This window comes from Salvia hispanica, chromosome 4 (assembly GCF_029641045.1).
Source record: "Salvia hispanica isolate PSC_SH4W2 chromosome 4, Shi_PSC_v1, whole genome shotgun sequence".
In the NCBI taxonomy this organism is placed as follows: domain Eukaryota; kingdom Viridiplantae; phylum Streptophyta; class Magnoliopsida; order Lamiales; family Lamiaceae; genus Salvia; species Salvia hispanica.
In genome coordinates, this window is record NC_142695.1 from 51,147,765 (window position 1) to 51,168,483 (window position 20,719).

Sequence of the window (20,719 nt, forward strand, 5' to 3'; positions counted from 1 at the left end):
TGCATACTACCCGTTGTTTTGTTTTCTTGTGCCCATTCGTTGCTTTACTTTAGTAATGGTTTCGATAGAGTATTTGATTTGATTTATTTATTTATTTATTGCTGGCTTGTTATATATTGCACAACTCAAGTTGAGGGTATATTTTTCAAGCAATAATGTTTTTATGATGAATTAAGGTAGGGTTGGTGAGTGGTGAGTAAACAGAAACAATGATGCGTGACTAAATTTAGAGCACACAAAATAGCTTACAACTTTTGAGCATATCCATAACATGTGAAGTGCAGTACAATGCAATGGACCCATAACTAGTGATATTTATGCTCTGGATCCAGAGATGCAACAATTTAACACCCACGGATTTATTACATGAAACTCCAATATTTTATCCTATTCAGAAAATAAAACTCGTGGAGCCGGAATTCACCGGCTAACAGCTAGAGAAGGTTCTTGCTAACTTCATATGCCATTGTTTGAGCCGAGGAGGAGTTAATTTTTTCTTTTCATAGCTATCTGAGTTATTTTTCTTAGTATATAGATATGTTCCGATCACACATTATAAATCCGATCGTATTTCTCCCGAAATAAAAGAAAAGGTAGGAAATTTGTCTTTTTAGAGCTACCGCCCTAATAAAAAAAAAATACCCTGTCCCCGGCCAGAAATATAGTGAAATCACCTTTCCTATTCTTTTCCCCCGACCCCGCTACTAAGAAAGATGTTCACTTCTTATTTATTTCAATTTTAAATTGTGTTGTATCAAAATTGGATTCTGTCGAGTGAATGCAATTAAAATAGGATTTAGAAACTCTTTTGATTATTTGAACGCACCAACTAGTTATGAAATTGCACTGACAGCCTCGACTCTTGTCCTAGCTAGTCGGAGAGCTTGATTTGCCTCAATTATTTGTCTCTTTCCTTCAGCTAAGGACCGAAAAATGAAACAACGGAATGATCATGATTAAGTACATGGGTTAAGCAAAATTGTGATTTTTGTATAAGTGAATGTCCAAACATTAGTATATAGTAGTAGTAATTTTGTTTAAAATATTTAGGGAAAGAGAAATTGTAGAAATCAAACCGATATTATCTTTTTCCTATTCTTCAACTAACCTAGCCTAACGATATTTAATTTGTTGTCTTTACATCTTGCGAAAGAGCATAACATTTAGTAGACATAAAATGATTAATGCTTGTGTTTGTGAATTGAATAATGAAATACACATATAATTGCACAACATATGTGCCATCATGTCTAGGCTTTAAGGATACTCTCTTATCAAAGCAAGGTGGCCATGATCATCTACCAAACTTTGTTCTAATATACACATATACATAATATTATAATGTTACATTTGCATGTTAGTTTGCACTAAGTTTGATTATTGTCTAATCAATTTTTGCTAATTAAAAGACATTTGTCTTTGGAAAAGTGATCTTTAACTAATCTAGTGCATTGCAAACCTTTTGTAGGGATCCTTTAATTTTTTTTTCTTTTTTCTTTTTTTGGATTATGAATTTTAATTAATTCGTTCTACCGAACTTTAGGCATATCCACACATCATAATTCATCAAATGTTTAGTGTATTTTTTTTTCTCTCTCTTTTTTTGTGTGGATAAGAAACAAAGTATGAGTTGCTCAATTCTTTATGATATTTGGTGTTTGTTAGTTGTGTATCCCTTTCTTTGTCAGGCAAATATCAAGATTTTAGCTTCGTTTCATGTGACCCTAAATTTAGTTGGCTCCACACATTAAATAAAATTAGTTAAAATGGTAAATGATGAGACATCTAACATTTTAATCAGTTGTGTGGAAAGGTTGTGATTATATTCTAAAACTTGATCCCATCATCTTCTCATATCGAAGAAATAAAATAAATTTATCAAGTCACTTTTAATAATCAAGAAGAAAAAGTAGAAATGTTAAATATAATTTGTCATACAGAAAGCAGACAGAAAATGGTATCTTTTCTAAATAAAAGATTTTTATTTTTAGAAAATGGATTCATAATTCATTTTGAAATTTTCAACTAATCAAAATCGTTTCTTCAGGAATCGCAACCTAATATTTAAATGAACACAATAATTTTATTGGGGTCGTCATTAATATTCCTTGCAGCACTGAGTATTTTAAAGAAAAAATGCTTAATTTTAAGTTGACATAATTCATATAAGATTCAATAATATTGCATTAAATAATGCTACTCCATTTGGAGAATCAATAGTAATGATTGATAATTAATCATTATAGCGAATTATTAGTTTTATTTATTTATAGTTGTATAAAGTTGTTGAACAATTATTTTTCTTATTCTTTGGCAAAATAAACCTTCATGAATCGATAGTTCGAAAATAAGAAGTGAACATAATAAACATTTGGTTAGTCAAATCTCACGGCCTAAGTCATTAAAATTAGTAGTACTACATAAAAATGAATGTGCGTGGTTTTATTTAAAATTAAAAACGTGTTATATTAATGTAGTAGAAAAAGAAAGAAATAAACTACTTCTAGTTAAAATGATGGATTTTAACAAATGTAATATAATACTACTATGTGGTAGAGATTAACTTAGCGAAAAAACCCTTATTAATGCAATGAAAATCAAACTATCAACTGGAGATTAAAAAATGAAAAATGAAAATCAAACTATCAACTGGAGATTATTATTAAATAAGATATCCGATTCCGACTTCACGTTCCACACTTCCACATATATAGATAGTACTCCTATAATTTATTCAATTAAACAGAGTCCGGTTAGAGCCAATTCCAACAAACCAACTAATTTTCAAATAATCATATCTAGCAAATCAAATACTATTATGTCTATTTCCACATAACTATTACTCCATTTTAACATAAAAAATTATTAAACTTTGCATTTATATTTATTTACACGAATTTTAATTATTTGAACTTTCATATAATAATCAAAATTAGAAGAGTAAATTATTACTGTACGAATGTAGTTGAGTCGGATTATAGTATTATTTGAATCAATGAATACACCATCATCTTAGTTCTAGTTTTCTATGAATCCCAATAAACACAGACTCTTCTAAAATTTGAAATTTCAATTAGTAAAATTTGGTTTTTATTTGTCATTTCTTTACTTTTATAAATATAAAATTTTAAATAAATACATCTAATAAAAAAGTTGAATTGAAATAAGTTAAAAAATGAAAATAAAATAAAAAATTGGTATTGAATCGTCCAAGTGTTGATATTTCCCAAAACCCAATTATACAAAACCCCCAAAAACGCATCTTGACCATCTGGGCGGCTGAGCTTGTCCCTCCCTTGTCCCCTCCTCCCTCCATTCCTGTCCCTCCCCCTTCCGACAACTCTACCCTCTCTTTCTCCCATATTCACGCACCCTTCCTTTATAACCCACCTCTCCATCCTTATCCTCTTCACCCATCACCACCATTTCACTTTTCCCCTTCCAAGACTCGATTTTTAATGGATTCCGATCTCAATTTGAAGGCCACCGAGCTCCGATTGGGGCTTCCCGGCACCACCGATGCAATTTCTCCCCCCAAAAACAACAAGCGCTCATCCCCTGACTCCGATTCCGCCCCCTCACCTCCCAAGTAAGAAGAATTGGGCTTTAATTTGTTGTGTTAGGGTTTCAATTATTGTAATTTTTGTAGCTGTGGCTGACCTTACGTGAATGGTTTTTTGACAATAGGGCACAGATTGTGGGGTGGCCGCCGGTTAGATCTTACCGGAAGAACAATTTGGCGGAGGTGGAAAGTGGGAGTTTTGTGAAGGTGAGCATGGATGGAGCTCCTTACCTCAGGAAGATTGATTTGAAGGTTTACAATGGCTATTTGGAGCTTCTTGAGGGTTTGGAGAAGATGTTTAAGCTCACCATAGGTGAATACAGTGAGAGAGAGGGATACAAAGGGTCTGAATATGCACCTGCCTATGAAGACAAAGATGGTGACTTGATGCTTGTTGGGGATGTTCCATGGGAGATGTTCAAGTCATCTTGCAAGAAGCTGAGGATCATGAAAGCCTCAGATGCCAGAGGCTTAGGCTGTGCTGTATGAATCATCAAGAGAGAGAGGATGTGGAGAGATCATCATCATCATCCTGGAGCTTGGGTTTTCGAAGATGAAACAAGATAGTGAAACTTCCCCTTGGAACAGAGGTGTTCTTGATAATATTGCAGCATCCAACCTGGGATGTATTTGTTGTTGCAATTAGGGGGGAAGAGTAAACCGAAGGCATACACAATTTTGGTGCTGTTGTGTAAATACAGTGTATTTCTTTTCGAGTTTTGGGTTGAGGTTCTTCATGTGTTGTGTAATTCAATGGTTGTATCTTGTGTCATTGGTTGACACATTGAAATGAAATGAATCATTGACTATTTGGAGTTCATGTGATTTTGATTCTACTGTTGTTTGTAAGATCCATAGATTTTTTAGTGTCAGGACATCAAGAATCTTTCAGTGATCAGGTAGATGCAAGATGAAAATGAGAGAGTTCATGTAATGGAGATTTGATTTTTGTAGTTAAATTTTTAAACTAAATTTGGTGTTATAGTTATATATACAAATAGATTTATAGTAACGTGATCAAATGAAAACTCTAAATATTGTACAAACTCAAAACTATGATCTGGATCACTGAAAATTGTCAACAGATCACAAAAAAGCATCAACAGGAAAATATCAACAGAAGTTCAACGTTGTCAATGATTGATGTTGTGTTGATACTGTGTTGACATTAAAATCTTAAAATTTTACACTGTGTTGATATTGTGTTGATATTGTATTGAAACAGTGTTGAAGCTGTATTGAGGAGTTTTGAGTTTGTACAATATATAAGTTTGCATTTTATCACTACCCTAGATTTATAATTCCATCCTAGGGGTGGGTAGGTAAGGTATACCTTACCGAAACCAACATACCATATACCTTACCGTAAATACGGTATGCGAAAAAGTCATACCTTTACCTTACCAAAGTTTTCGGTATACCGAACTTCGGTATACCTTATTTTCGGTATGGCGAATTTCCATACCGATACCATACCTCATTTTCGGTATGCCGTACCGAAGTTCGGTATACCTTACTTTTGCGGTATACCTGACTTTCAACATCAATTAAAATAGAAAATTAGAGTATTTAGAATATTATTTATATTTTATAATTTTAAAAATAAATTAAATATAATTTATTCATAATTATATTTATATTTCACAATAGATTTTACAATTTAAAAATATATAAAATATATTTTATATATAATTGTGTTTATATTTTTGTGGTATATACCTTAGTTTACGGTATATACCTTAATTTACGGTATATACCGAATTTCGGTATGCAACGGTATACCGCGGTATTTGAAAATTCATACTGTTACCTTACCGGAATCTTTCGGTAAGGTATCATACCGTACCGAAAGTCACGGTATACCGAAAATTCGGTATTTTCGGTATTTTTTCGATACGATAAGGCCGGTATTTCGGTATTTCGGTATTTTTTCCCAGCCCTATTCCATCCATCATAATTCGATGATATTTTAAAGAAGTTTTTTTAAGCATTGTTTTGCACTATTTTTAGAGCCCTGTGCTAGAAAAGCAGCTTCTTTTTTCTCCAGGAAAATACAGATATTAATGTTAGCACTAACCATTGCCCCTCTTTACTTATGGCCAAACAGTCTTTGTGCCGCTCTTGCGTGAAAAAAGGCATGATTACCTAATCATTCTTGAAGAAAAGTGTGATTTAGTCCCTTGTTTAGTTATTCGCATTCATTTCTAGGACATTTCAATGTGATTCAAATTCATTTTTGGGACATTTCAATGTTAGCGAGTCATTTTTGGGATGTCCCTAAGTTGAGTAAGATTCCTTTTGTAACAGGGGAGTACGTAAAAAGGGAGTCTATCACAATGTCACAAAAAATAACTAAATTTGAGAAATTGATAGCAAAACTGGTTTAGATATTACAGATGAGAAGTTGGAAGATTAAATTACATATCTTAACAACAGTAGGCCAATCAACCTACAACTAGAAAGGACAACATTCTTCAGCCAGTGTTGAGTCGATCCTTAATCAAGAATCAAATTCAAAATCACCTCAGATCGTAGTAAGAAGATTAACACAAACATGCCTCATGACTATTTTGTCTATTGCTTTTTCTTCTTAGGCCTCCTCTTTCTCCGTGGTTTTCTAGCGTCTGAGTTGGAGCTCAAGGTACCAGTAGTAGAGTCCACGGGGCCTCTCTTTTGTGGGGGAGGTCTACCGAAGCTGCTGCTAGAGGTGTTGCTAGATGTGGATATTTCAGCTCTCCTGTAAGGCTTCTTACCGTCAGCTTTGCTGTATGGCTTCTTATCATAGGTAGGTCTACCGTTGATACTAGAAGTGTTGCTAGATGTGGATATCTCAGCTCTGTTGTATGGCTTCTTATTGTATCCTGCAAATTTTGGTTCGTTCTTAGTTGAACTTGCAACTGGCTTCCTGGATGGACCAGGAGGTGGCATTAGAGCACGAGCAGAGATCAGCTTCTGAAAGTATACAAAAAAAGAAATATCAGCTTTCAGCTTGTAGTATGAAATAAGTGAAACCATTATACCACTTGCTAACCTGATTTCTTTCGTCACTGGACATTCCGGATGCTGCCTTGCCAGAGGCTTGATCCCTGCATGCCAAATGAAAAGTTTCTCTTGATAGTGTACTCAATGAAGAAATAGAAAGTGAGAAGCTGATAGTAAATTATACACTTTATGGAGCAAAGCTTCCTACGACAAGAAGATTAATTAAATATTGCCATCATCGAGACAATGCAATGGCTTGTACATAGCATGAGAACAGCATCTTTAATTGAATATTTGGGGCTCACATTCTAATAGGGCTTTGGAGAATCAAAGGACGAAAGCAGAATTTCTAGAGATCCTGGGATATTGAATTGAAATGAAATGCAAAACTGAGACAGCCCTTAGTTGGGATGAGTACCTTGCACTCCATTCATCATCTGCTTCACCCTCTTCACTAGAGCTCCCATTTAGAAAGAAATCATCATCACTGGGATCTAAGGCACCATCATCCTCACTCCCTGTTTCTGTGGCATAAATTGATACTGATATAATTCTATTGAAGTAATGTTAAAAATATACAGTAGTGATAAAAAAACATGACATATTGTGCTCTCACATCACACACTAGCTCTCTTCAATACTAGCATCATCAGGGGATGAAAGCTATATCTAAAATAGAAGCTACTGCTTTACTTATATTTTATAATAAGAAATGTAGCTCCAGCAAAATATTATTCACTTACTAATCGACAAAACAATCAATAAACAAACCAATGTTTTTGCAGAATATGATTTTCCAATTAACTTCTATACCAATGGCCTCTAAACTTCATAATTACTTGAGAAGTATGATACTGGTCCTAGGAGAATACAAATAAGACAATCCGTTCACTCTATCTCCTAGAAAAACCCAACTACTACCCAGCTTAAGCAAAACTAGTACTCTTACTTAGCAAAAAAAAGTACCTTCCAACTCCTTTCCACTTGCAGCAGCTGCAATCAGATTATCCTTAATTTGCTTGCGCAAAGTATTTCTTTTTTCCATGATTTCAGCCTCGTCACCTCCAACATATAACGAGACATATTTCTCGGTTTTTGGAAAGAACTGCATTGATGTTACAAAATAAAGAATAAATTATTAGTTAGAGTCTTTCTGAAACTAATGCACGGACTCAATTTCAATGAGAAAAGAATATATGCAATCTTATAGCACTATATGTCGTTGAATAAACCCAAATCACTTTGTGCATAAACTTATTCTGCTCCGTTTCATCACCACAAATCACCTAGGAATAGCTGCTCTTTTTTTCCACATAAAGCAAATCTGATTAAGATGGGTACAGAATCTATAGCTCTTATTGTGTAGATAGAGATAGCTATGATTAAAAGATAGTACGACCATATACAGTTCGAGGATGACTAATTAGTATCTGTTCAGCAGCATAACATGCCTTAACATACCTTGACATATTCAAGATCTTCCTTCAGTTTAGATAGTTGCTCAGATATATCTGCTTCCTGAGCCTGCCCAGTTGAAGCTCGCTGCTGTTTCTCCAGCCGCCTTATCCTTCTTTCGATCTTTCTTCTCTCTGGCAACGAAAGATTGGAATTAGTAAACACTTCCAGCAATTCTTTAGAGTTGGAGTACTAAGAACAAGGACATTTGCAGTAAAGAACCAAACGAAATTTCTCTACTCACCAAAAAATTTGATCCTTCTATACCGCAAAAATATTTTACGCTCCAGAGCCAGACGATTTTGAATATCCTGTTGTCTCTTGAGCTCCTCCAACTTCTTCTCTTGAGCTTCCTTTATCTCAAGAGGCAGATCCTGTGCATCACCATAGAATTGATCATCTACACCTTTCGTTAAAATTAGCAAATTCATAAGAGTTTATTAGCTTATCAACACTCTGACATCCAATTTCTTGAGTTTTACAAGTTCTAGCATCCGAAAAGACTAATGCTTAACCAAAAAAAACCCTAATTTACATACTTTGCAATAGCCAATAACTTACTTTCAGTGTAATACCAAACAGAAATTGATTTCAATAAACCGATATCTACCCCCAAAATAAGGGGTTTCGCCAAATCAAACGCAAAATTTCACCACATAGCCAGCAAAAGTAAACATACAGCAGGGAAAACCGTTAAAAAAGGGAAAGTGGAAGGAAATACTTTGCGAAGCATGCGTTCAATGGAGCGGATTTGGTTCTTAAAAGTGACGGATTTTGGCTTGCCGGCCTTGGACTTCTTGTCGATTGCTAGGGCCTTGGGGCGGCGCTGGGCGGCGGGCTTCTTCCTCTCGATGGTGGAGGCGCCTTTGCGCTTCCCGTAGCCTCCGTGCCCCATATTCAACAACTGAGGAAGGCGGCGCGGCGGCGCGGTGGGGGAGGGCTTCGCCGGTGAGGGAGAGAGAAAGAAATGGAGGCGCCACTTAATTAAATTCCTTTTCAATTACGTATTTTAGTTTGGGCTTTCATGTTATGTGTTAGCTAGGTTTTACTTTGGGCTTCTAATTTAAATGATTTTTGTATAATCATCAGTATATCTGATAGTATTTGATTTGATGATAATCTCAAATTAGTAGGAATAAAGTTGGCATTAGTTACGTAATTATGATAACAGTGCAATGCAAATAGACGGGATTTGAATTTCAAAATAAATGATTTCCATTTTTTTGTCACTTTTAATGCGAATTTAATGTCGGACACGATATGTCATAAATTAGTTGCACTTTGTCTTTTCTCACTTTTCTAAGTCTATCTTCTTTAAATTTTCCTAACACCATCAACCCAAAAGTCTAAAGTTATCCCTCGTCTAAAGTTATCTTACGTTTTGAAGTTGTGTTGAAAATACATAACAAAGTTTAGGAAATTGTTACTTTATTGCTGGCTAACAATTATCCATTTCACACAATATGGCTGCTTGAGGTTAAGTTCCTCACCATGTATGCTCTGTGCTGTTTGTTGATGTAAAAAAAAGTCTCTTATTTATTTGTTTCTTGTTTCCATCAATGTTTAATTCTAATCAAAGCACTTCCATTATACACATACAAGAGTGGTCACATTATATGCAGCGGCGTATCCATGTGGGAACAAGGGGTACAACTGTACCCCCAAAATTTCAAAATTAATTGTATTATTGAGGTAAGAATACACATTGTTGCATGTGATCTGGTGGTAAAGCTCTAGCATATTTAATTTACTTGCCCATGTTCGAATCTTAGCACTGCCAATTTGTGGATTACTTTTTAATCTGTTTCAATTTTCTTTCTTTATTTATCTTGTACACTTCTTAATTTCTCAATATTTTCTTTCTTTATTTATCTTGTACACTTCTTAATTTCTCAATATTTTCTTTCCTTTATCTTATGTGTACACTTCTTTCTTTATCTTAATTTTAATTTATTTTTTTATCTTATACACTTCTTAATTTCTCAATATTTTATTTCCTTTATCTTAGGTTGTACACTTTTTTCTTTATAGTTTTTTTTTTCATTTCAATGGGATCAAGTTCTTTTTACTCTTCTTCTTTTTTTTTTTCTTTCTCTCAATTTGTACACTTCTTTCTTTATCATAATTTTAATTTATATTAATAAATAATTTATAATTTTTTTTGTCTTGTACTCTTAATAAGTTACTCCCTCCGTCAATGAAATGTGGTCCATTTTTGTCATTTCGATCTTTACTTGAAATATAGTACACTTTCTTTTTTCTCATTTTTGGTGAGTGGAGCAAACTTTTAACTAACTCATTACACTCACATTCTATTATAATTTGCTAATATATAAACATGGAACTCATATTTCACTAACTTTTTTCACTCACTTTTTTCCACATTTCTTATACCCGCACTGAGTCAAATATGTACAACATTTTGCGAATGGAGGGAGTATATCATTATTGCGCACCCTCAAACCAAATATCCTGGATACGCCACTTATTATAGGCAAGGTAAACATGCTGGATTAGGTGGTGATTAATCGGCCAGTTTGATTGATAATTGAATTGATTTGTCGATGATGATGATGCAAAAGTCCATTTTCACCAATATAATCGCCAACAAAATAAAGGGCCAGAACATGAGGCAAAATTATGACCATAGATTTACATACAACATACAATGCCAACCTAATATTAGATTTACATACAACATACAATATCATGATTCTGGGAGCATCTATCCAAAGTTTAGCCTTCCAGCTGGATCATAGGGAGAGATGACGAAAAAAGTAGTAGTCGAGTCGACTTCCACAAGACATGATAAAGCCGAGAAAGGCAAAAGTGTGGGACTGCAATCAATGCATATTGCAAGTTCGCAAAACAACTGAGTAGAAAGCGATTTTTACATCCATTTATAGGCGAGTAGAGGGGATACCGGGAGTTGTCAAAGGCACGTGCAAAAAGTTTACTAGATGGTTCATGAGGGCTCAGCTTTGACAAGTGTAGAGTCGTCAGGTAGAGTAGTGGGGTAGATTAGTGATGCAAGTGAGATAGGCATGATGCAGAGTGATTTGGATTGGAGGAACTGCATAGCAGCTCCCACATCATCTTCCATGAGTTTAGCTACCTCACATTCTGTTTCCTCGCTCGCCCACTTCTCGCACACGGGATTATTAGGTTCAGCATTGATCTGTGCTGCCGCTCCAGCCACACCCACTCTACTCATGCTCAGAACCTTTCACAATATGAAAATGAATGCAAAAATTATCTCATCACCAAATGTATGAATGCACATTTCACACAGGGTGATTAAATCCACTATATTATAAGCGACTCTTATACCTTGACCTGAAGCCTAAGGAACTTGACGTAATCCAGTATCTCATCGAGCATGGCAGCTCTATCCGTCTGCCAAAAGAGTATAACCATAATCACAAAATGTGCAACGAGCATAAACATTGTTGAAGAATAGACGCGCGCACCTTGGTGCAGCTGGGAACGATTTCTTGCAATGCCTTGATCCTCTCCGATATCCTTTCCCTACGCAGCTGTATCAAAACATAAATCAGATTCACTAGAAACAGAAAACAAAAAATTCTCTAGCAACTTGCTTTGATAATGATATACCCTCTCAGCAATACTGTGCGGATCCGTTGCTTGCCCCCTTCGTGCCCGTACCCTTGGCCTAATGGAAGGCGGCGCAGAGACTGCTGGACCAGATGTAGGATGACCTTGAAATGCCTGCATAAGGTATCAAAGACTTCGTTTATCTCTAGTGCGAGGCGAAAAACGAGAAAACTGTTGAAAGGAACCCACAGATGCTAGCAATTTGAAATGGTTTTTCAGCCAAAGATAGATGACAATTGAAAAGGACGCACGCAACTGCAAGCAAGTAAGATGACAAATGAATGCTAGAGAATGATCTGTTGAACCTGAGAGATAGAATGAGTCTGTGATTGATCAAAACAAGGATACAAATTGCTCATGCTATTCACAGCTACTGCATCCTGCTGAAACAGAGAGGAAATCTAATCAAGGAGCATTCACCACAAATACACACCACTTCACCAGAGAAAACTGCAATTTTTCTCAAAATCGGCAACCAATTCATCGACGCAAAGGCACCAAATTAACCCAATTCAACCGATAAAAACAATACAACTAAAAAAATCGAGCTTACAAGTCCAGCGTTGCCGACGGCAGCAAGGGAGCTACCCATGCTGAGGCCGGGCGGAAACATGGACGGCGGTTGGTAGAGCTGCGAGGCACTAGGGTTCAACGGCGGTGTCACCGACGAACTACCGACGGCGGTGGCGGTGAGTCCGGCGTAGGAAGGCATCGAGAGGATTTGGTCGAAGAAGTCGGCGGCGTAGCCCTCCGACGGGTTCGTGGCCATGCCGGAGATTGTGCCAATTGCGTTCAAAATTTGGGGATTAGGTTTTCGAGGTGTGAAGAATTGGAAAGTGGGAGCTAGAAATGACAACAGTGGCGATTATATGAATTTAATCATTTTTATTTGTGTATTTATTTATTGTGGCCCTATTTATCTCATCTATAAAAGGTTTGATTAAATTAAACAAAAGTAACTTAATTAAAAGGTTGTGGAAGATTTAATTATTCTTTTCATAGAAAAAAGTTGGTATTGGTTAATGATTGCGTTTTAGTTTGTCTTACCAAACCTTTATTAAGTATTTTAGGATAATTTACAGTTCAACAGAAAAGGGCAATTTGTAAATTATGTAGAAAATTTTAAATCCTATAATTGGTTTTGGCATGTGAGAACCATATCTAATTGAATGAATATGAAATAGTAAGACATATGAGACATGACAAACTTACTATTCATGATATAATTAACTGAAAATTGAATTAAGCACTTCGCGGTGTTTATTTGTTTTGAGCGTAGAATGAGCGAGGTGTTGACTAGATGGATGGAATGGAATGGAATGATGGCTCTCGAATGAGGCCGTCGCCGAAGAGGTCTTATATAAACATCAGCTAAACTACATATACTTGTAAAAAAGGCAAAAACAGAAATATAACTCCAAAAAATACAGTTGAAATATATAAAAAATCGCCGTCTGTGGGAATCGAACCCACGACCACATGGTTAAAAGCCATGCGCTCTACCAGCTGAGCTAAGACGGCTTGCTGTTTAATGGACAAATTGATTCGTAATGATTTTATTTCAGTATTAATCAGCAGATGGTTGTTGAGGCAGAGGAGCTGGCGGCGAAGATGGATGAGAGAGGATTGGGGATTGATGAGTTTACTCGGTCTCCCCTGACTAGAATGTATATATAGAATCCGGCTTGGTGGATGAGTCATGGTCGTGGTTTCGGAGGTTTTACCGTGGAGGGGGATGACTTCCTGAGGGCTATTATGCAAACATTGATGCTTATGGTGAGGGAGGGTGTTTTTTGCAAGCTGAGAAAGTGTTTGATTCTTGTTTACAGCTTCAAAAACTAAGTGTGATATCTGCGGAAGACTTTTAAATTGCAAGACAGATGAGAGAATTAGAGCTGATGGGAGGTACAATGGGTGTTGTAGCTACCTTTCAAGAGATGCTCGAACCTCAAGTACTGTGGAGTTCCAAAGGGCATTGTGGAGAAGCTCGAGCAGACGAGGAAGGACAGGGCCACGTTTTTTACACCATCGTTAACATGGATGATGATGAACTTAGCCATGACGAAGTTTAGCTGGTGCTTGCTAGTAAAAAAGAGTAGCATATATCCAGGTACAAATCCATTTTTTTGTTTTGCCCCTCATTGGAAATTATGGTGAAATAAAGATAAAAGTTTATTCTGAGTCTTGAATTATTGTTTGTATTGGAGCAAAGCTCAAGATATGCTCTTCTTTGTCTTACATGTTCAGATTGGATGTGAATTTGGGACACTAAATTACATAAAAAAACTATTCTCTAACTTTTAAATGGAATAATTATGGTATAAGTTCGGCCGTCTGCAGTTTAAAGACACGGTTTGGAATCATCTCAACAACCCAAAATCACATATAAATACCCATGCTTTCTTGATCCTCATCCCAAATCAAGTCACAACAGAAATCTACTTAATCCTTCATCAGTCAAGAGAAGAATCATGGGTGTTACCACATTCTGTGACGAATACACTTCCCCAATTGCGCCATTGAGGATCTTCAAGGCCTCGATCGTTGATTCTCACAACTTGATCCCGAAGCTCCTGCCGCAGGCCATCAAAAGCATTGAGATCACACAAGGTGATGGAGGTGCTGGGAGCATCAAGCAGATCAACTTTGCTGAAGGTCAGCTTTCAAAGTTATTATTTCCCCTATATATAGTGCTATGCTAATTGGAAAATTGATAAATTTAAGCATCGTGTTCAGGTAGCCCTCTCAAGTGTGTGAAATACCGCGTGGACGAACTGGATGAGAAGACACTAACTTATTGCTACACATTGGTGGAAGGCGATGCTTTGGCAGCGAAGCTGGAGAAGATAACCTACGAGGTTAAGTTCGAGGAGTCCGGCAATGGGGGCTCAATTTCCAAGGTTACGAGCAAGTACTACACTGCAGGGGACTTCACTCTGAAGGAGGAGGAAGTCAAGGCAGGCAAAGAGAGGGTGTTGGGAATGTACAAAGCTGTTGAAGCTTTCCTCATTCAGAACCCAGATGCCTATGTTTGATTCAATGTCATATGCTCTCTCTCCCCCCCTCTCTTTGCTTTTTTTTTTCCTTCACTGCAGCTTTGGTGTTCCTGTTCAACTTTTTGAGGGGTAATAAAATGTGTTCCACTTTCAATACATTTTTCTGAGTATTAATCAACTAAAAAGTTAACTAGAGATCAACAAACAATTGACATGATCATGAAATAATATCACTAGAAATGAAGGAAAACAAGGAAACATGGTGCAAATGAGCAACATATCATAACTCCAAAGTTTCCAAAAACAACCATTTTGTGCAACATTGCTCACAAACTGATAAAGGAGATACAACAAGAACATGTATATATGTCATGAAGAGTGAGAAGCAGATAACTTGAGGCATTCACTCTGACATCTACGAAGGCAAACGTCGTTCCAATTGGGTACCTGGTGTTGGTTAACGCACACAGTCCGAGCACAGGCATCCGCGCAAGCATCAAGCTCAGAAACTCCACAGACCGTGACACATGTGTCTGGGATTGGATCCTTGGAGAAGCCCCCCACTTTCTTCAGCATCCTCTTCGACGTGCAAACCCTCTCACAGACAAAGATGTCGTCTGCGCTCTTCTCCCTTCCCCGAGCACTTTTGATCCGTTGCTCCTCAGCATGTCTCGCCTTGATTCTCAGAGCTTGACCAGCAGCGAAAACGGGAACGGCTGCACCGAGCAGTGTCCACCATACCTCCACCATTACAACTGCTACAGAGAGAATCTCAACTTTCTCGAATCATTTTTCTATTTCACTTTGCTTGAAGTTCTTAAAATGCATGCTTTAATCACAAAATTCACAAGTTCAAATTGAGGCATCATTCTCATTTCTCAAGCAGTTCCCCAATTTAGGGAGAAAATTCAGCCAAACTAAGAGATAGTCCAACAAATGCCTAAAATCTAAAATTCAAATAGCTTCTGTTCAATTTTTCATTTTCATCAGTTTGATTTCACTATATCCCAATTCTACATTTAAAACTGCAATTAAACTCATAATTCAGTTAAAGAGTGAGAACTAAAGTAATGCAAATCCCTAAGCTCGCTATTGACCTAAAACTGCAGAAAATGGGAAGAAGACAAAAAACATTGGATAAAACGAGAAAATTAATCTGGAAAGGAAAGTAGTCTTTCAGCTCGCGTCACCTGGCAAGTGCGCTCGGTCTCTTGACCGGAACCCTAGCTCGCAGAGATGGCCGGCGGAGGACGGTGGGTGGAATTCAAACACCTGAAAAATGTCGCGCTTCGATAATTAAAAAAAAAGAAGAAGATGATAAATTCGATGCTATCGCGATTTGTTGCCCAGCTTAGGCCCAATCATTTTCTGTTTATTGGGCTAGCCCATACGGCAATTCATGCAATATAAACTGAAAGAGCAATATTCCACGGTATCGGTTTTTAAAATTCACCATGCCGAAATACCGGTATACTCCGAAAATTTTTGATAAGGTAACAATAGACCTACTCACGGTTCAAAAACCGCCATTCAAAAAAAATTGAACCTAAACTGATCCAGCAAGGTGTCCAGCGGTTCCAGTTCACAGTTCAGAACCGTCGGCCCTAAAACCGACGGTTCAGGGCCCGTTCGGCAGTTTTTTTAATCGTCTTTTTAGTTTTTAATTATCTACAAAAGGTGCATAAATAAAATTAAAACAATAAGGATGAAAGTTGCAATTTTATTGATATAAATTTTAACGAGACTACAAGTTACAAATTAGAACTTACAACTTACACTTATAACGATTACAATTTACAAAAGACTTAAAGTTTTAAACAATAAATTTAAATATACTAAGGTGGCGTTCGGTTGCATGACTAATAATCATGAGACTATCCATCTAGGATTAGGTTGTGAGATTATTTTAGTTGGAGGGGATAGACTATGACTAATTATCATGAGACTATCTATCTTGGATTAAGTTGTAGGGTTCAATCTTAAGAACCAAACATGATACATAATTAATCATGGGATTTAATCTTGGCAACCGAACACCCCCTTATAAATTTCAACTAGACTTACAAAAATAATTGAAGTTTTGAACAATTAGTCGGCGAAGGAGAGATTTACCGCCGGAACCGGCAGTTCAAGTCAACGGTAGCTGACTTAAAACCAGCAATCTCTGACCGGTTTTCAGGTCTAGACCTGCCGAACTATGCCTGCCACCTGAAAAGTTGCCGCAACCGGCGATTTAAACCGGTTTCCTGCACCCCTACGCCTGCAATGCCTGAAAAGCGTATATCCTAGATCGGAAACCTACTTTGAACCGGCGAACCGGCGGTTCCGGTTCCTCAAAATGTTGAACTTGAACCGTAGGAACCGCCAAACCGTCCAGCGGTTCGCGCCATTTCTAGTTCCGGTTACGAACCGACGGTTAACTACCAGTTCGGTTCGGTTTGAGCAGGTCTAGGTAACAATATGATATTTGATCGTACTATTTTGATGAGATGTCCGGTATTCACTGAGTTTCAGAGTTTTTCTTGGTTTCTTCTTTCATTCTCTTCAATGTGAACAAAGATTATGAGCTCTGTTTATGGTGTTTTTGGGATCTTTTTTCTTGGGAGTTTGTAGATTTCATTCTTATGTACAAGAGCTCTGATTATGGTGTTTTTGGGATCTTTTTTCTTGGGAGTTTGTAGATTTCATTCTTATGTACAAGTGCAGTAGAAAGTCAGCTCTTTATGATTTCTTGGCCGCCCTCTCCACTGCCAGTGCCGAGGATCTACAACCAGGTGCACAAGATGCAGCAGGCGGAGTTTTGAGACGCCCCACCTCCGTCTCCAGATTGTTGACAAGCTGAACCATGGCATTTCTGATCAGGCATTTCGTAAGTAGTATGCCAGTGATATGCTCAGAGATAGCACGGACTGTGGGCATGCCCGTTCAGCCCTCGGACATCAGCAAGGAGCTTGCAGGCTTCTAAAGGGAGAAGACTGTATACCATGAGCACTTGTGATTATCTATTATACATTACTTGCATAATTCATGGGAGAGACCATATATATAAGGAAAGATAAGAGGTGAATGTGTAATAACATTACAGAGCAGAGCTATCCAGATCAAGAAACTTACTAAGCGTGATACACGTCCAAGATAAAGCAAGAAGCCACACTTTACAGTTTGAGTCTATTACATGCCCCAAATACCACGAGCAGATGTGATTTTGTTGCTGGGTCGAGATGTCAATTCATGTAATATCCGAGCAAACGTGTCAGCGTACCTTGTCTCAGAGAAGAGCATCTCTGCAAATGCATTCTCGTATGCTAGCAGCACTGGCTTGTTCTGAGGCTCCAGTACGAGATTCTCCAGAATCATCGCTGCTTTTCTACAGACTTCTGGCACCGGGTGTGGTGTTTTTATCACCTTGAGAAGCCGATCCACTGCCCTGAAAAATATTTATCGCTGGAATTATTTAGACACGAACTTTTAACTTGAGAGACAGAGAAGAATTTTAGCAGATTTTGCGAATTGCATCTAACCATCTCTCACTAGCTAGTTTCAGCCGACAGTCCATGTTAACTTCTGCAAGGTTGTATAGCGCACCAACAGCTGCTGCTTGAGCGTCGCCAGCTGGGAAACTAATAATATCAACCAATCGCTTGTATATCTGCAATTTGTATGAGTTACTTGGCACGAGTCTAGGAGAAGAAAGGTATCTAAGCTACGTGTTATATAATAGACAAAGTGACCTGTGGAGCAAACGGCATGAGAAAAGATTCGTTCTCAGGGTTGAGTATCATGCGGCCAAGCAGTTCAGCAGCTGCACAATGCCAGCCTCTAACAGCAGATCCGAGCATCCCCATGATGGCCTGGAGGGCACGTTTTTCTCTGGATAGACATAATAGGAATTAGAGTAACGGGTCACATGCAGCACATCCATGACAAGAGCAAAATATTGAGTCAAAAGAGTTACGTCATTTTGATGAACGAAGGCTTTGATGAGCTAAATATCCTGAGGTCTAGCAATGGGCCCAGATTCATGATTGTCTCAAGGGAATTTGTGACGAGTTCTTCATCTTCTGTTCATATTCAAGCATTTTGGAAAATTTAGGAAAAGAATGGTGAAAGTAAACAAAAAAATGGAGAACTTAGGGGCACTATAATATTAACAACATGACACAAGATTCGTAACCTGTAACATAATCTTCCAAACACTGGAACATTGTTTCAAGACAATGACGATTCTGACCCATCGCGAGTTCATTCTCAGCCATAAAAGAAAAGTTCCTAATTATATTTGAAGCAGCTATAGCACACTGCTGCTTTTCTGCACGCCCTTCATCATTGAGGTTAAAGAGGCCATCTTCCTCGAACCACCAACCTGAAGGGCGAGACTTCGAAGTACTCTTTTGGGCAGATGGATCTTTATTTGAAGAACCAGAACCAGCACTACCATACGCACAAATACATATCAGGATTTAAGCCAGTACCACAAACTGAAATATATGAAGTTGAATCAACAGGAGAGACGGTGTTAATTATTCCTTACGTAGGATGTGGAACAGAATCACCGGAATTGACAGTCTCATAATCATTCCCAAATCCAGTAACAGCAGAATTAGCACCCAGCAGTCTCGACCTTGGTGTCTTTGTGAGAACCCTTGGTAGAGCTATGTCACGCCAGTCATCTATCTGCTCAAGTTGGAAACTAATCATGTAAGCTCAATACATAGAACAAAGGTAAGTAAATACGCAGAAATCGTTACATACAACTTGAAGTAGAGCATCAAGCAATCCAGGAATCCGGGCTAGAGGAGTGGCATCTTTTCGGACATCATCTTTCTCTTTGAATGAAAGCAATGTGAGAGCATTCAATGCCCATGTCAACTCACTCTTTAATCCACTTTGAAGAGCCATAACTATCCTTTTGTTATTCTGCTCTGGTAAAGTAGTTGCAGAAGGACAAACAAAAAACTCGTAAACCATAAGCAAATTAGAAAGTAAATAAAATTAAACCACTTTCAAGGACATTTCCATACTATATCTTTAGCTTGGACACTTCATATCTAATCTATACACCCTATGTTTCGACTTTTCCTATGGACACAAACCAGGAAATCTGTATCTTGCTAAACCGCTGTCTTTAACATATGAATTATCTCAGTTCTGTAAAGAATTGCCAAGTATGATAGCTAAAGCACACATTAAAAACATACAATTAAACATACACAAGAAGAATCCCCTATTCTAACTACTAAACAAATCCACCACGCGGAATAGGTCACAAAGCTCAAAACTACAAATTCACGATTTTAACAGCATTTCCGAGTAGAATCATGGGCATAGATACAATTGTAAACATAATTTTGGACTATCAGAGGAATTAGGGTTTGGTAGGGAATTACCGGCGAATGCGGAGTGGACCTGTAGCGAGGGCCCGAGGAGGATGGAGGGTGCGATAGAATCACCAGAAGCCGCGGCCGCAGCTGTCGCTACAGCAGATAACGCGGCGTGGTTGGTTCCACTGCCGATTGGACGGCCTCTCTTGGCGGCGGGAGGGGCGGAGCCGCCGGCAGCTCCGCCCAGCTTGATTTGCTCTCTCTTTTGCATCTCTCTCTCTGAACGGGCCGAATCGCTTCTTCGAGCCACGTCATAAAGCTAATTTAATTTGAAATTCATTAGTTGGGCTTAAAATTGATTGAATTGCGGGCCTTTTCGAGCCCAAATAATATTGGAATTTGCAAGCACTACAGTAGTACTCCATCTTCTAAAAATGCTCTAAGTTATTTATCTCCTATCTAATAACCACGACAACAACATAAATAAGAAATCCATTCTCATGAGGTTCCATAAAATTGAATTGGCCCAAATATCAATGTTGTCATATAAAAAAATCAAGACAATACATATGTGGAATAATCTCAAGATTAAATACCCTATCTAATCAGTCGAACTATAGTTATCAAAACAAACACCATGATAATTGATAATACATGTAATTGCCTAACAACAAACCGGCCTTTTATGACTTTATACAACAAATGAAGCCTTCCAATTATAGTTAACCGACTGTTTTTAGTGCCAAATTATTCTAGTCTCCTTTTATGTCTTAATTAAAAACTTGGTC

The 20,719-nt window shown here is 37.5% G+C and overlaps 6 protein-coding genes and 1 non-coding gene across 10 annotated transcripts; 2 read left to right on the forward strand and 5 right to left on the reverse strand.

Annotated features, from left to right (window-relative positions):
• Nucleotides 1-3,338: 3,338 nt before the first annotated feature.
• On the forward strand, nucleotides 3,339-4,382 carry LOC125196670 (auxin-induced protein 22B-like). Its single transcript, XM_048095277.2, has 2 exons — nucleotides 3,339-3,589; nucleotides 3,688-4,382. The coding sequence occupies exons 1-2, from the start codon at nucleotides 3,459-3,461 to the stop codon at nucleotides 4,049-4,051; spliced, it is 495 nt and encodes a 164-aa protein (XP_047951234.1). The 5' UTR covers nucleotides 3,339-3,458; the 3' UTR covers nucleotides 4,052-4,382.
• Nucleotides 4,383-5,899: 1,517 nt separating this feature from the next.
• On the reverse strand, nucleotides 5,900-9,029 carry LOC125196418 (uncharacterized). The gene is made up of 7 exons (XM_048094926.2): nucleotides 8,721-9,029; nucleotides 8,244-8,373; nucleotides 8,006-8,133; nucleotides 7,511-7,649; nucleotides 6,963-7,068; nucleotides 6,594-6,648; nucleotides 5,900-6,514 (listed from the first exon to the last, which is right to left on the reverse strand). The coding sequence occupies exons 1-7, from the start codon at nucleotides 8,892-8,894 to the stop codon at nucleotides 6,137-6,139; spliced, it is 1,110 nt and encodes a 369-aa protein (XP_047950883.1). The 5' UTR covers nucleotides 8,895-9,029; the 3' UTR covers nucleotides 5,900-6,136.
• Nucleotides 9,030-10,612: 1,583 nt separating this feature from the next.
• LOC125191964 (transcription factor UNE12-like) lies at nucleotides 10,613-12,472 on the reverse strand. Of its 3 annotated transcripts, none has more exons than XM_048089406.2 (6): nucleotides 12,168-12,472; nucleotides 11,920-11,994; nucleotides 11,615-11,728; nucleotides 11,470-11,535; nucleotides 11,330-11,395; nucleotides 10,613-11,222 (listed from the first exon to the last, which is right to left on the reverse strand). In XM_048089406.2, the coding sequence occupies exons 1-6, from the start codon at nucleotides 12,381-12,383 to the stop codon at nucleotides 10,965-10,967; spliced, it is 795 nt and encodes a 264-aa protein (XP_047945363.1). In that variant the 5' UTR covers nucleotides 12,384-12,472; the 3' UTR covers nucleotides 10,613-10,964. The 3 variants fall into 3 exon arrangements, with proteins under 3 accessions (XP_047945363.1, XP_047945362.1, XP_047945364.1); XM_048089405.2 differs by having other exon boundaries at nucleotides 11,920-11,997; XM_048089407.2 differs by lacking the exon at nucleotides 11,920-11,994.
• Nucleotides 12,473-13,062: 590 nt separating this feature from the next.
• Nucleotides 13,063-13,135, reverse strand: TRNAK-UUU (transfer RNA lysine (anticodon UUU)). Its single transcript has one exon. It is a non-coding gene; the product is annotated as a tRNA-Lys (tRNA).
• An 830-nt stretch (nucleotides 13,136-13,965) lies between these two features.
• On the forward strand, nucleotides 13,966-14,735 carry LOC125192463 (major allergen Pru ar 1-like). Its single transcript, XM_048090043.2, has 2 exons — nucleotides 13,966-14,269; nucleotides 14,351-14,735. Exons 1-2 carry the CDS (start codon nucleotides 14,086-14,088, stop codon nucleotides 14,647-14,649), a joined length of 483 nt encoding a protein of 160 aa, XP_047946000.1. The 5' UTR covers nucleotides 13,966-14,085; the 3' UTR covers nucleotides 14,650-14,735.
• Nucleotides 14,736-14,870: 135 nt separating this feature from the next.
• On the reverse strand, nucleotides 14,871-15,944 carry LOC125192464 (thionin-like protein). Of its 2 annotated transcripts, none has more exons than XM_048090044.2 (2): nucleotides 15,801-15,944; nucleotides 14,871-15,365 (listed from the first exon to the last, which is right to left on the reverse strand). In XM_048090044.2, exon 2 carries the CDS (start codon nucleotides 15,358-15,360, stop codon nucleotides 14,980-14,982), a length of 381 nt encoding a protein of 126 aa, XP_047946001.1. In that variant the 5' UTR covers nucleotides 15,361-15,365; nucleotides 15,801-15,944; the 3' UTR covers nucleotides 14,871-14,979. The 2 variants fall into 2 exon arrangements, with proteins under 2 accessions (XP_047946001.1, XP_088913346.1); XM_089057220.1 differs by having other exon boundaries at nucleotides 14,871-15,368.
• A 1,724-nt stretch (nucleotides 15,945-17,668) lies between these two features.
• LFR (ARM repeat superfamily protein) lies at nucleotides 17,669-20,227 on the reverse strand. Its single transcript, XM_048096310.2, has 8 exons — nucleotides 19,998-20,227; nucleotides 19,363-19,532; nucleotides 19,142-19,284; nucleotides 18,785-19,041; nucleotides 18,566-18,671; nucleotides 18,342-18,480; nucleotides 18,132-18,259; nucleotides 17,669-18,037 (listed from the first exon to the last, which is right to left on the reverse strand). The coding sequence occupies exons 1-8, from the start codon at nucleotides 20,200-20,202 to the stop codon at nucleotides 17,782-17,784; spliced, it is 1,404 nt and encodes a 467-aa protein (XP_047952267.1). The 5' UTR covers nucleotides 20,203-20,227; the 3' UTR covers nucleotides 17,669-17,781.
• Between the last annotated feature and the right edge of the window lie 492 nt (nucleotides 20,228-20,719).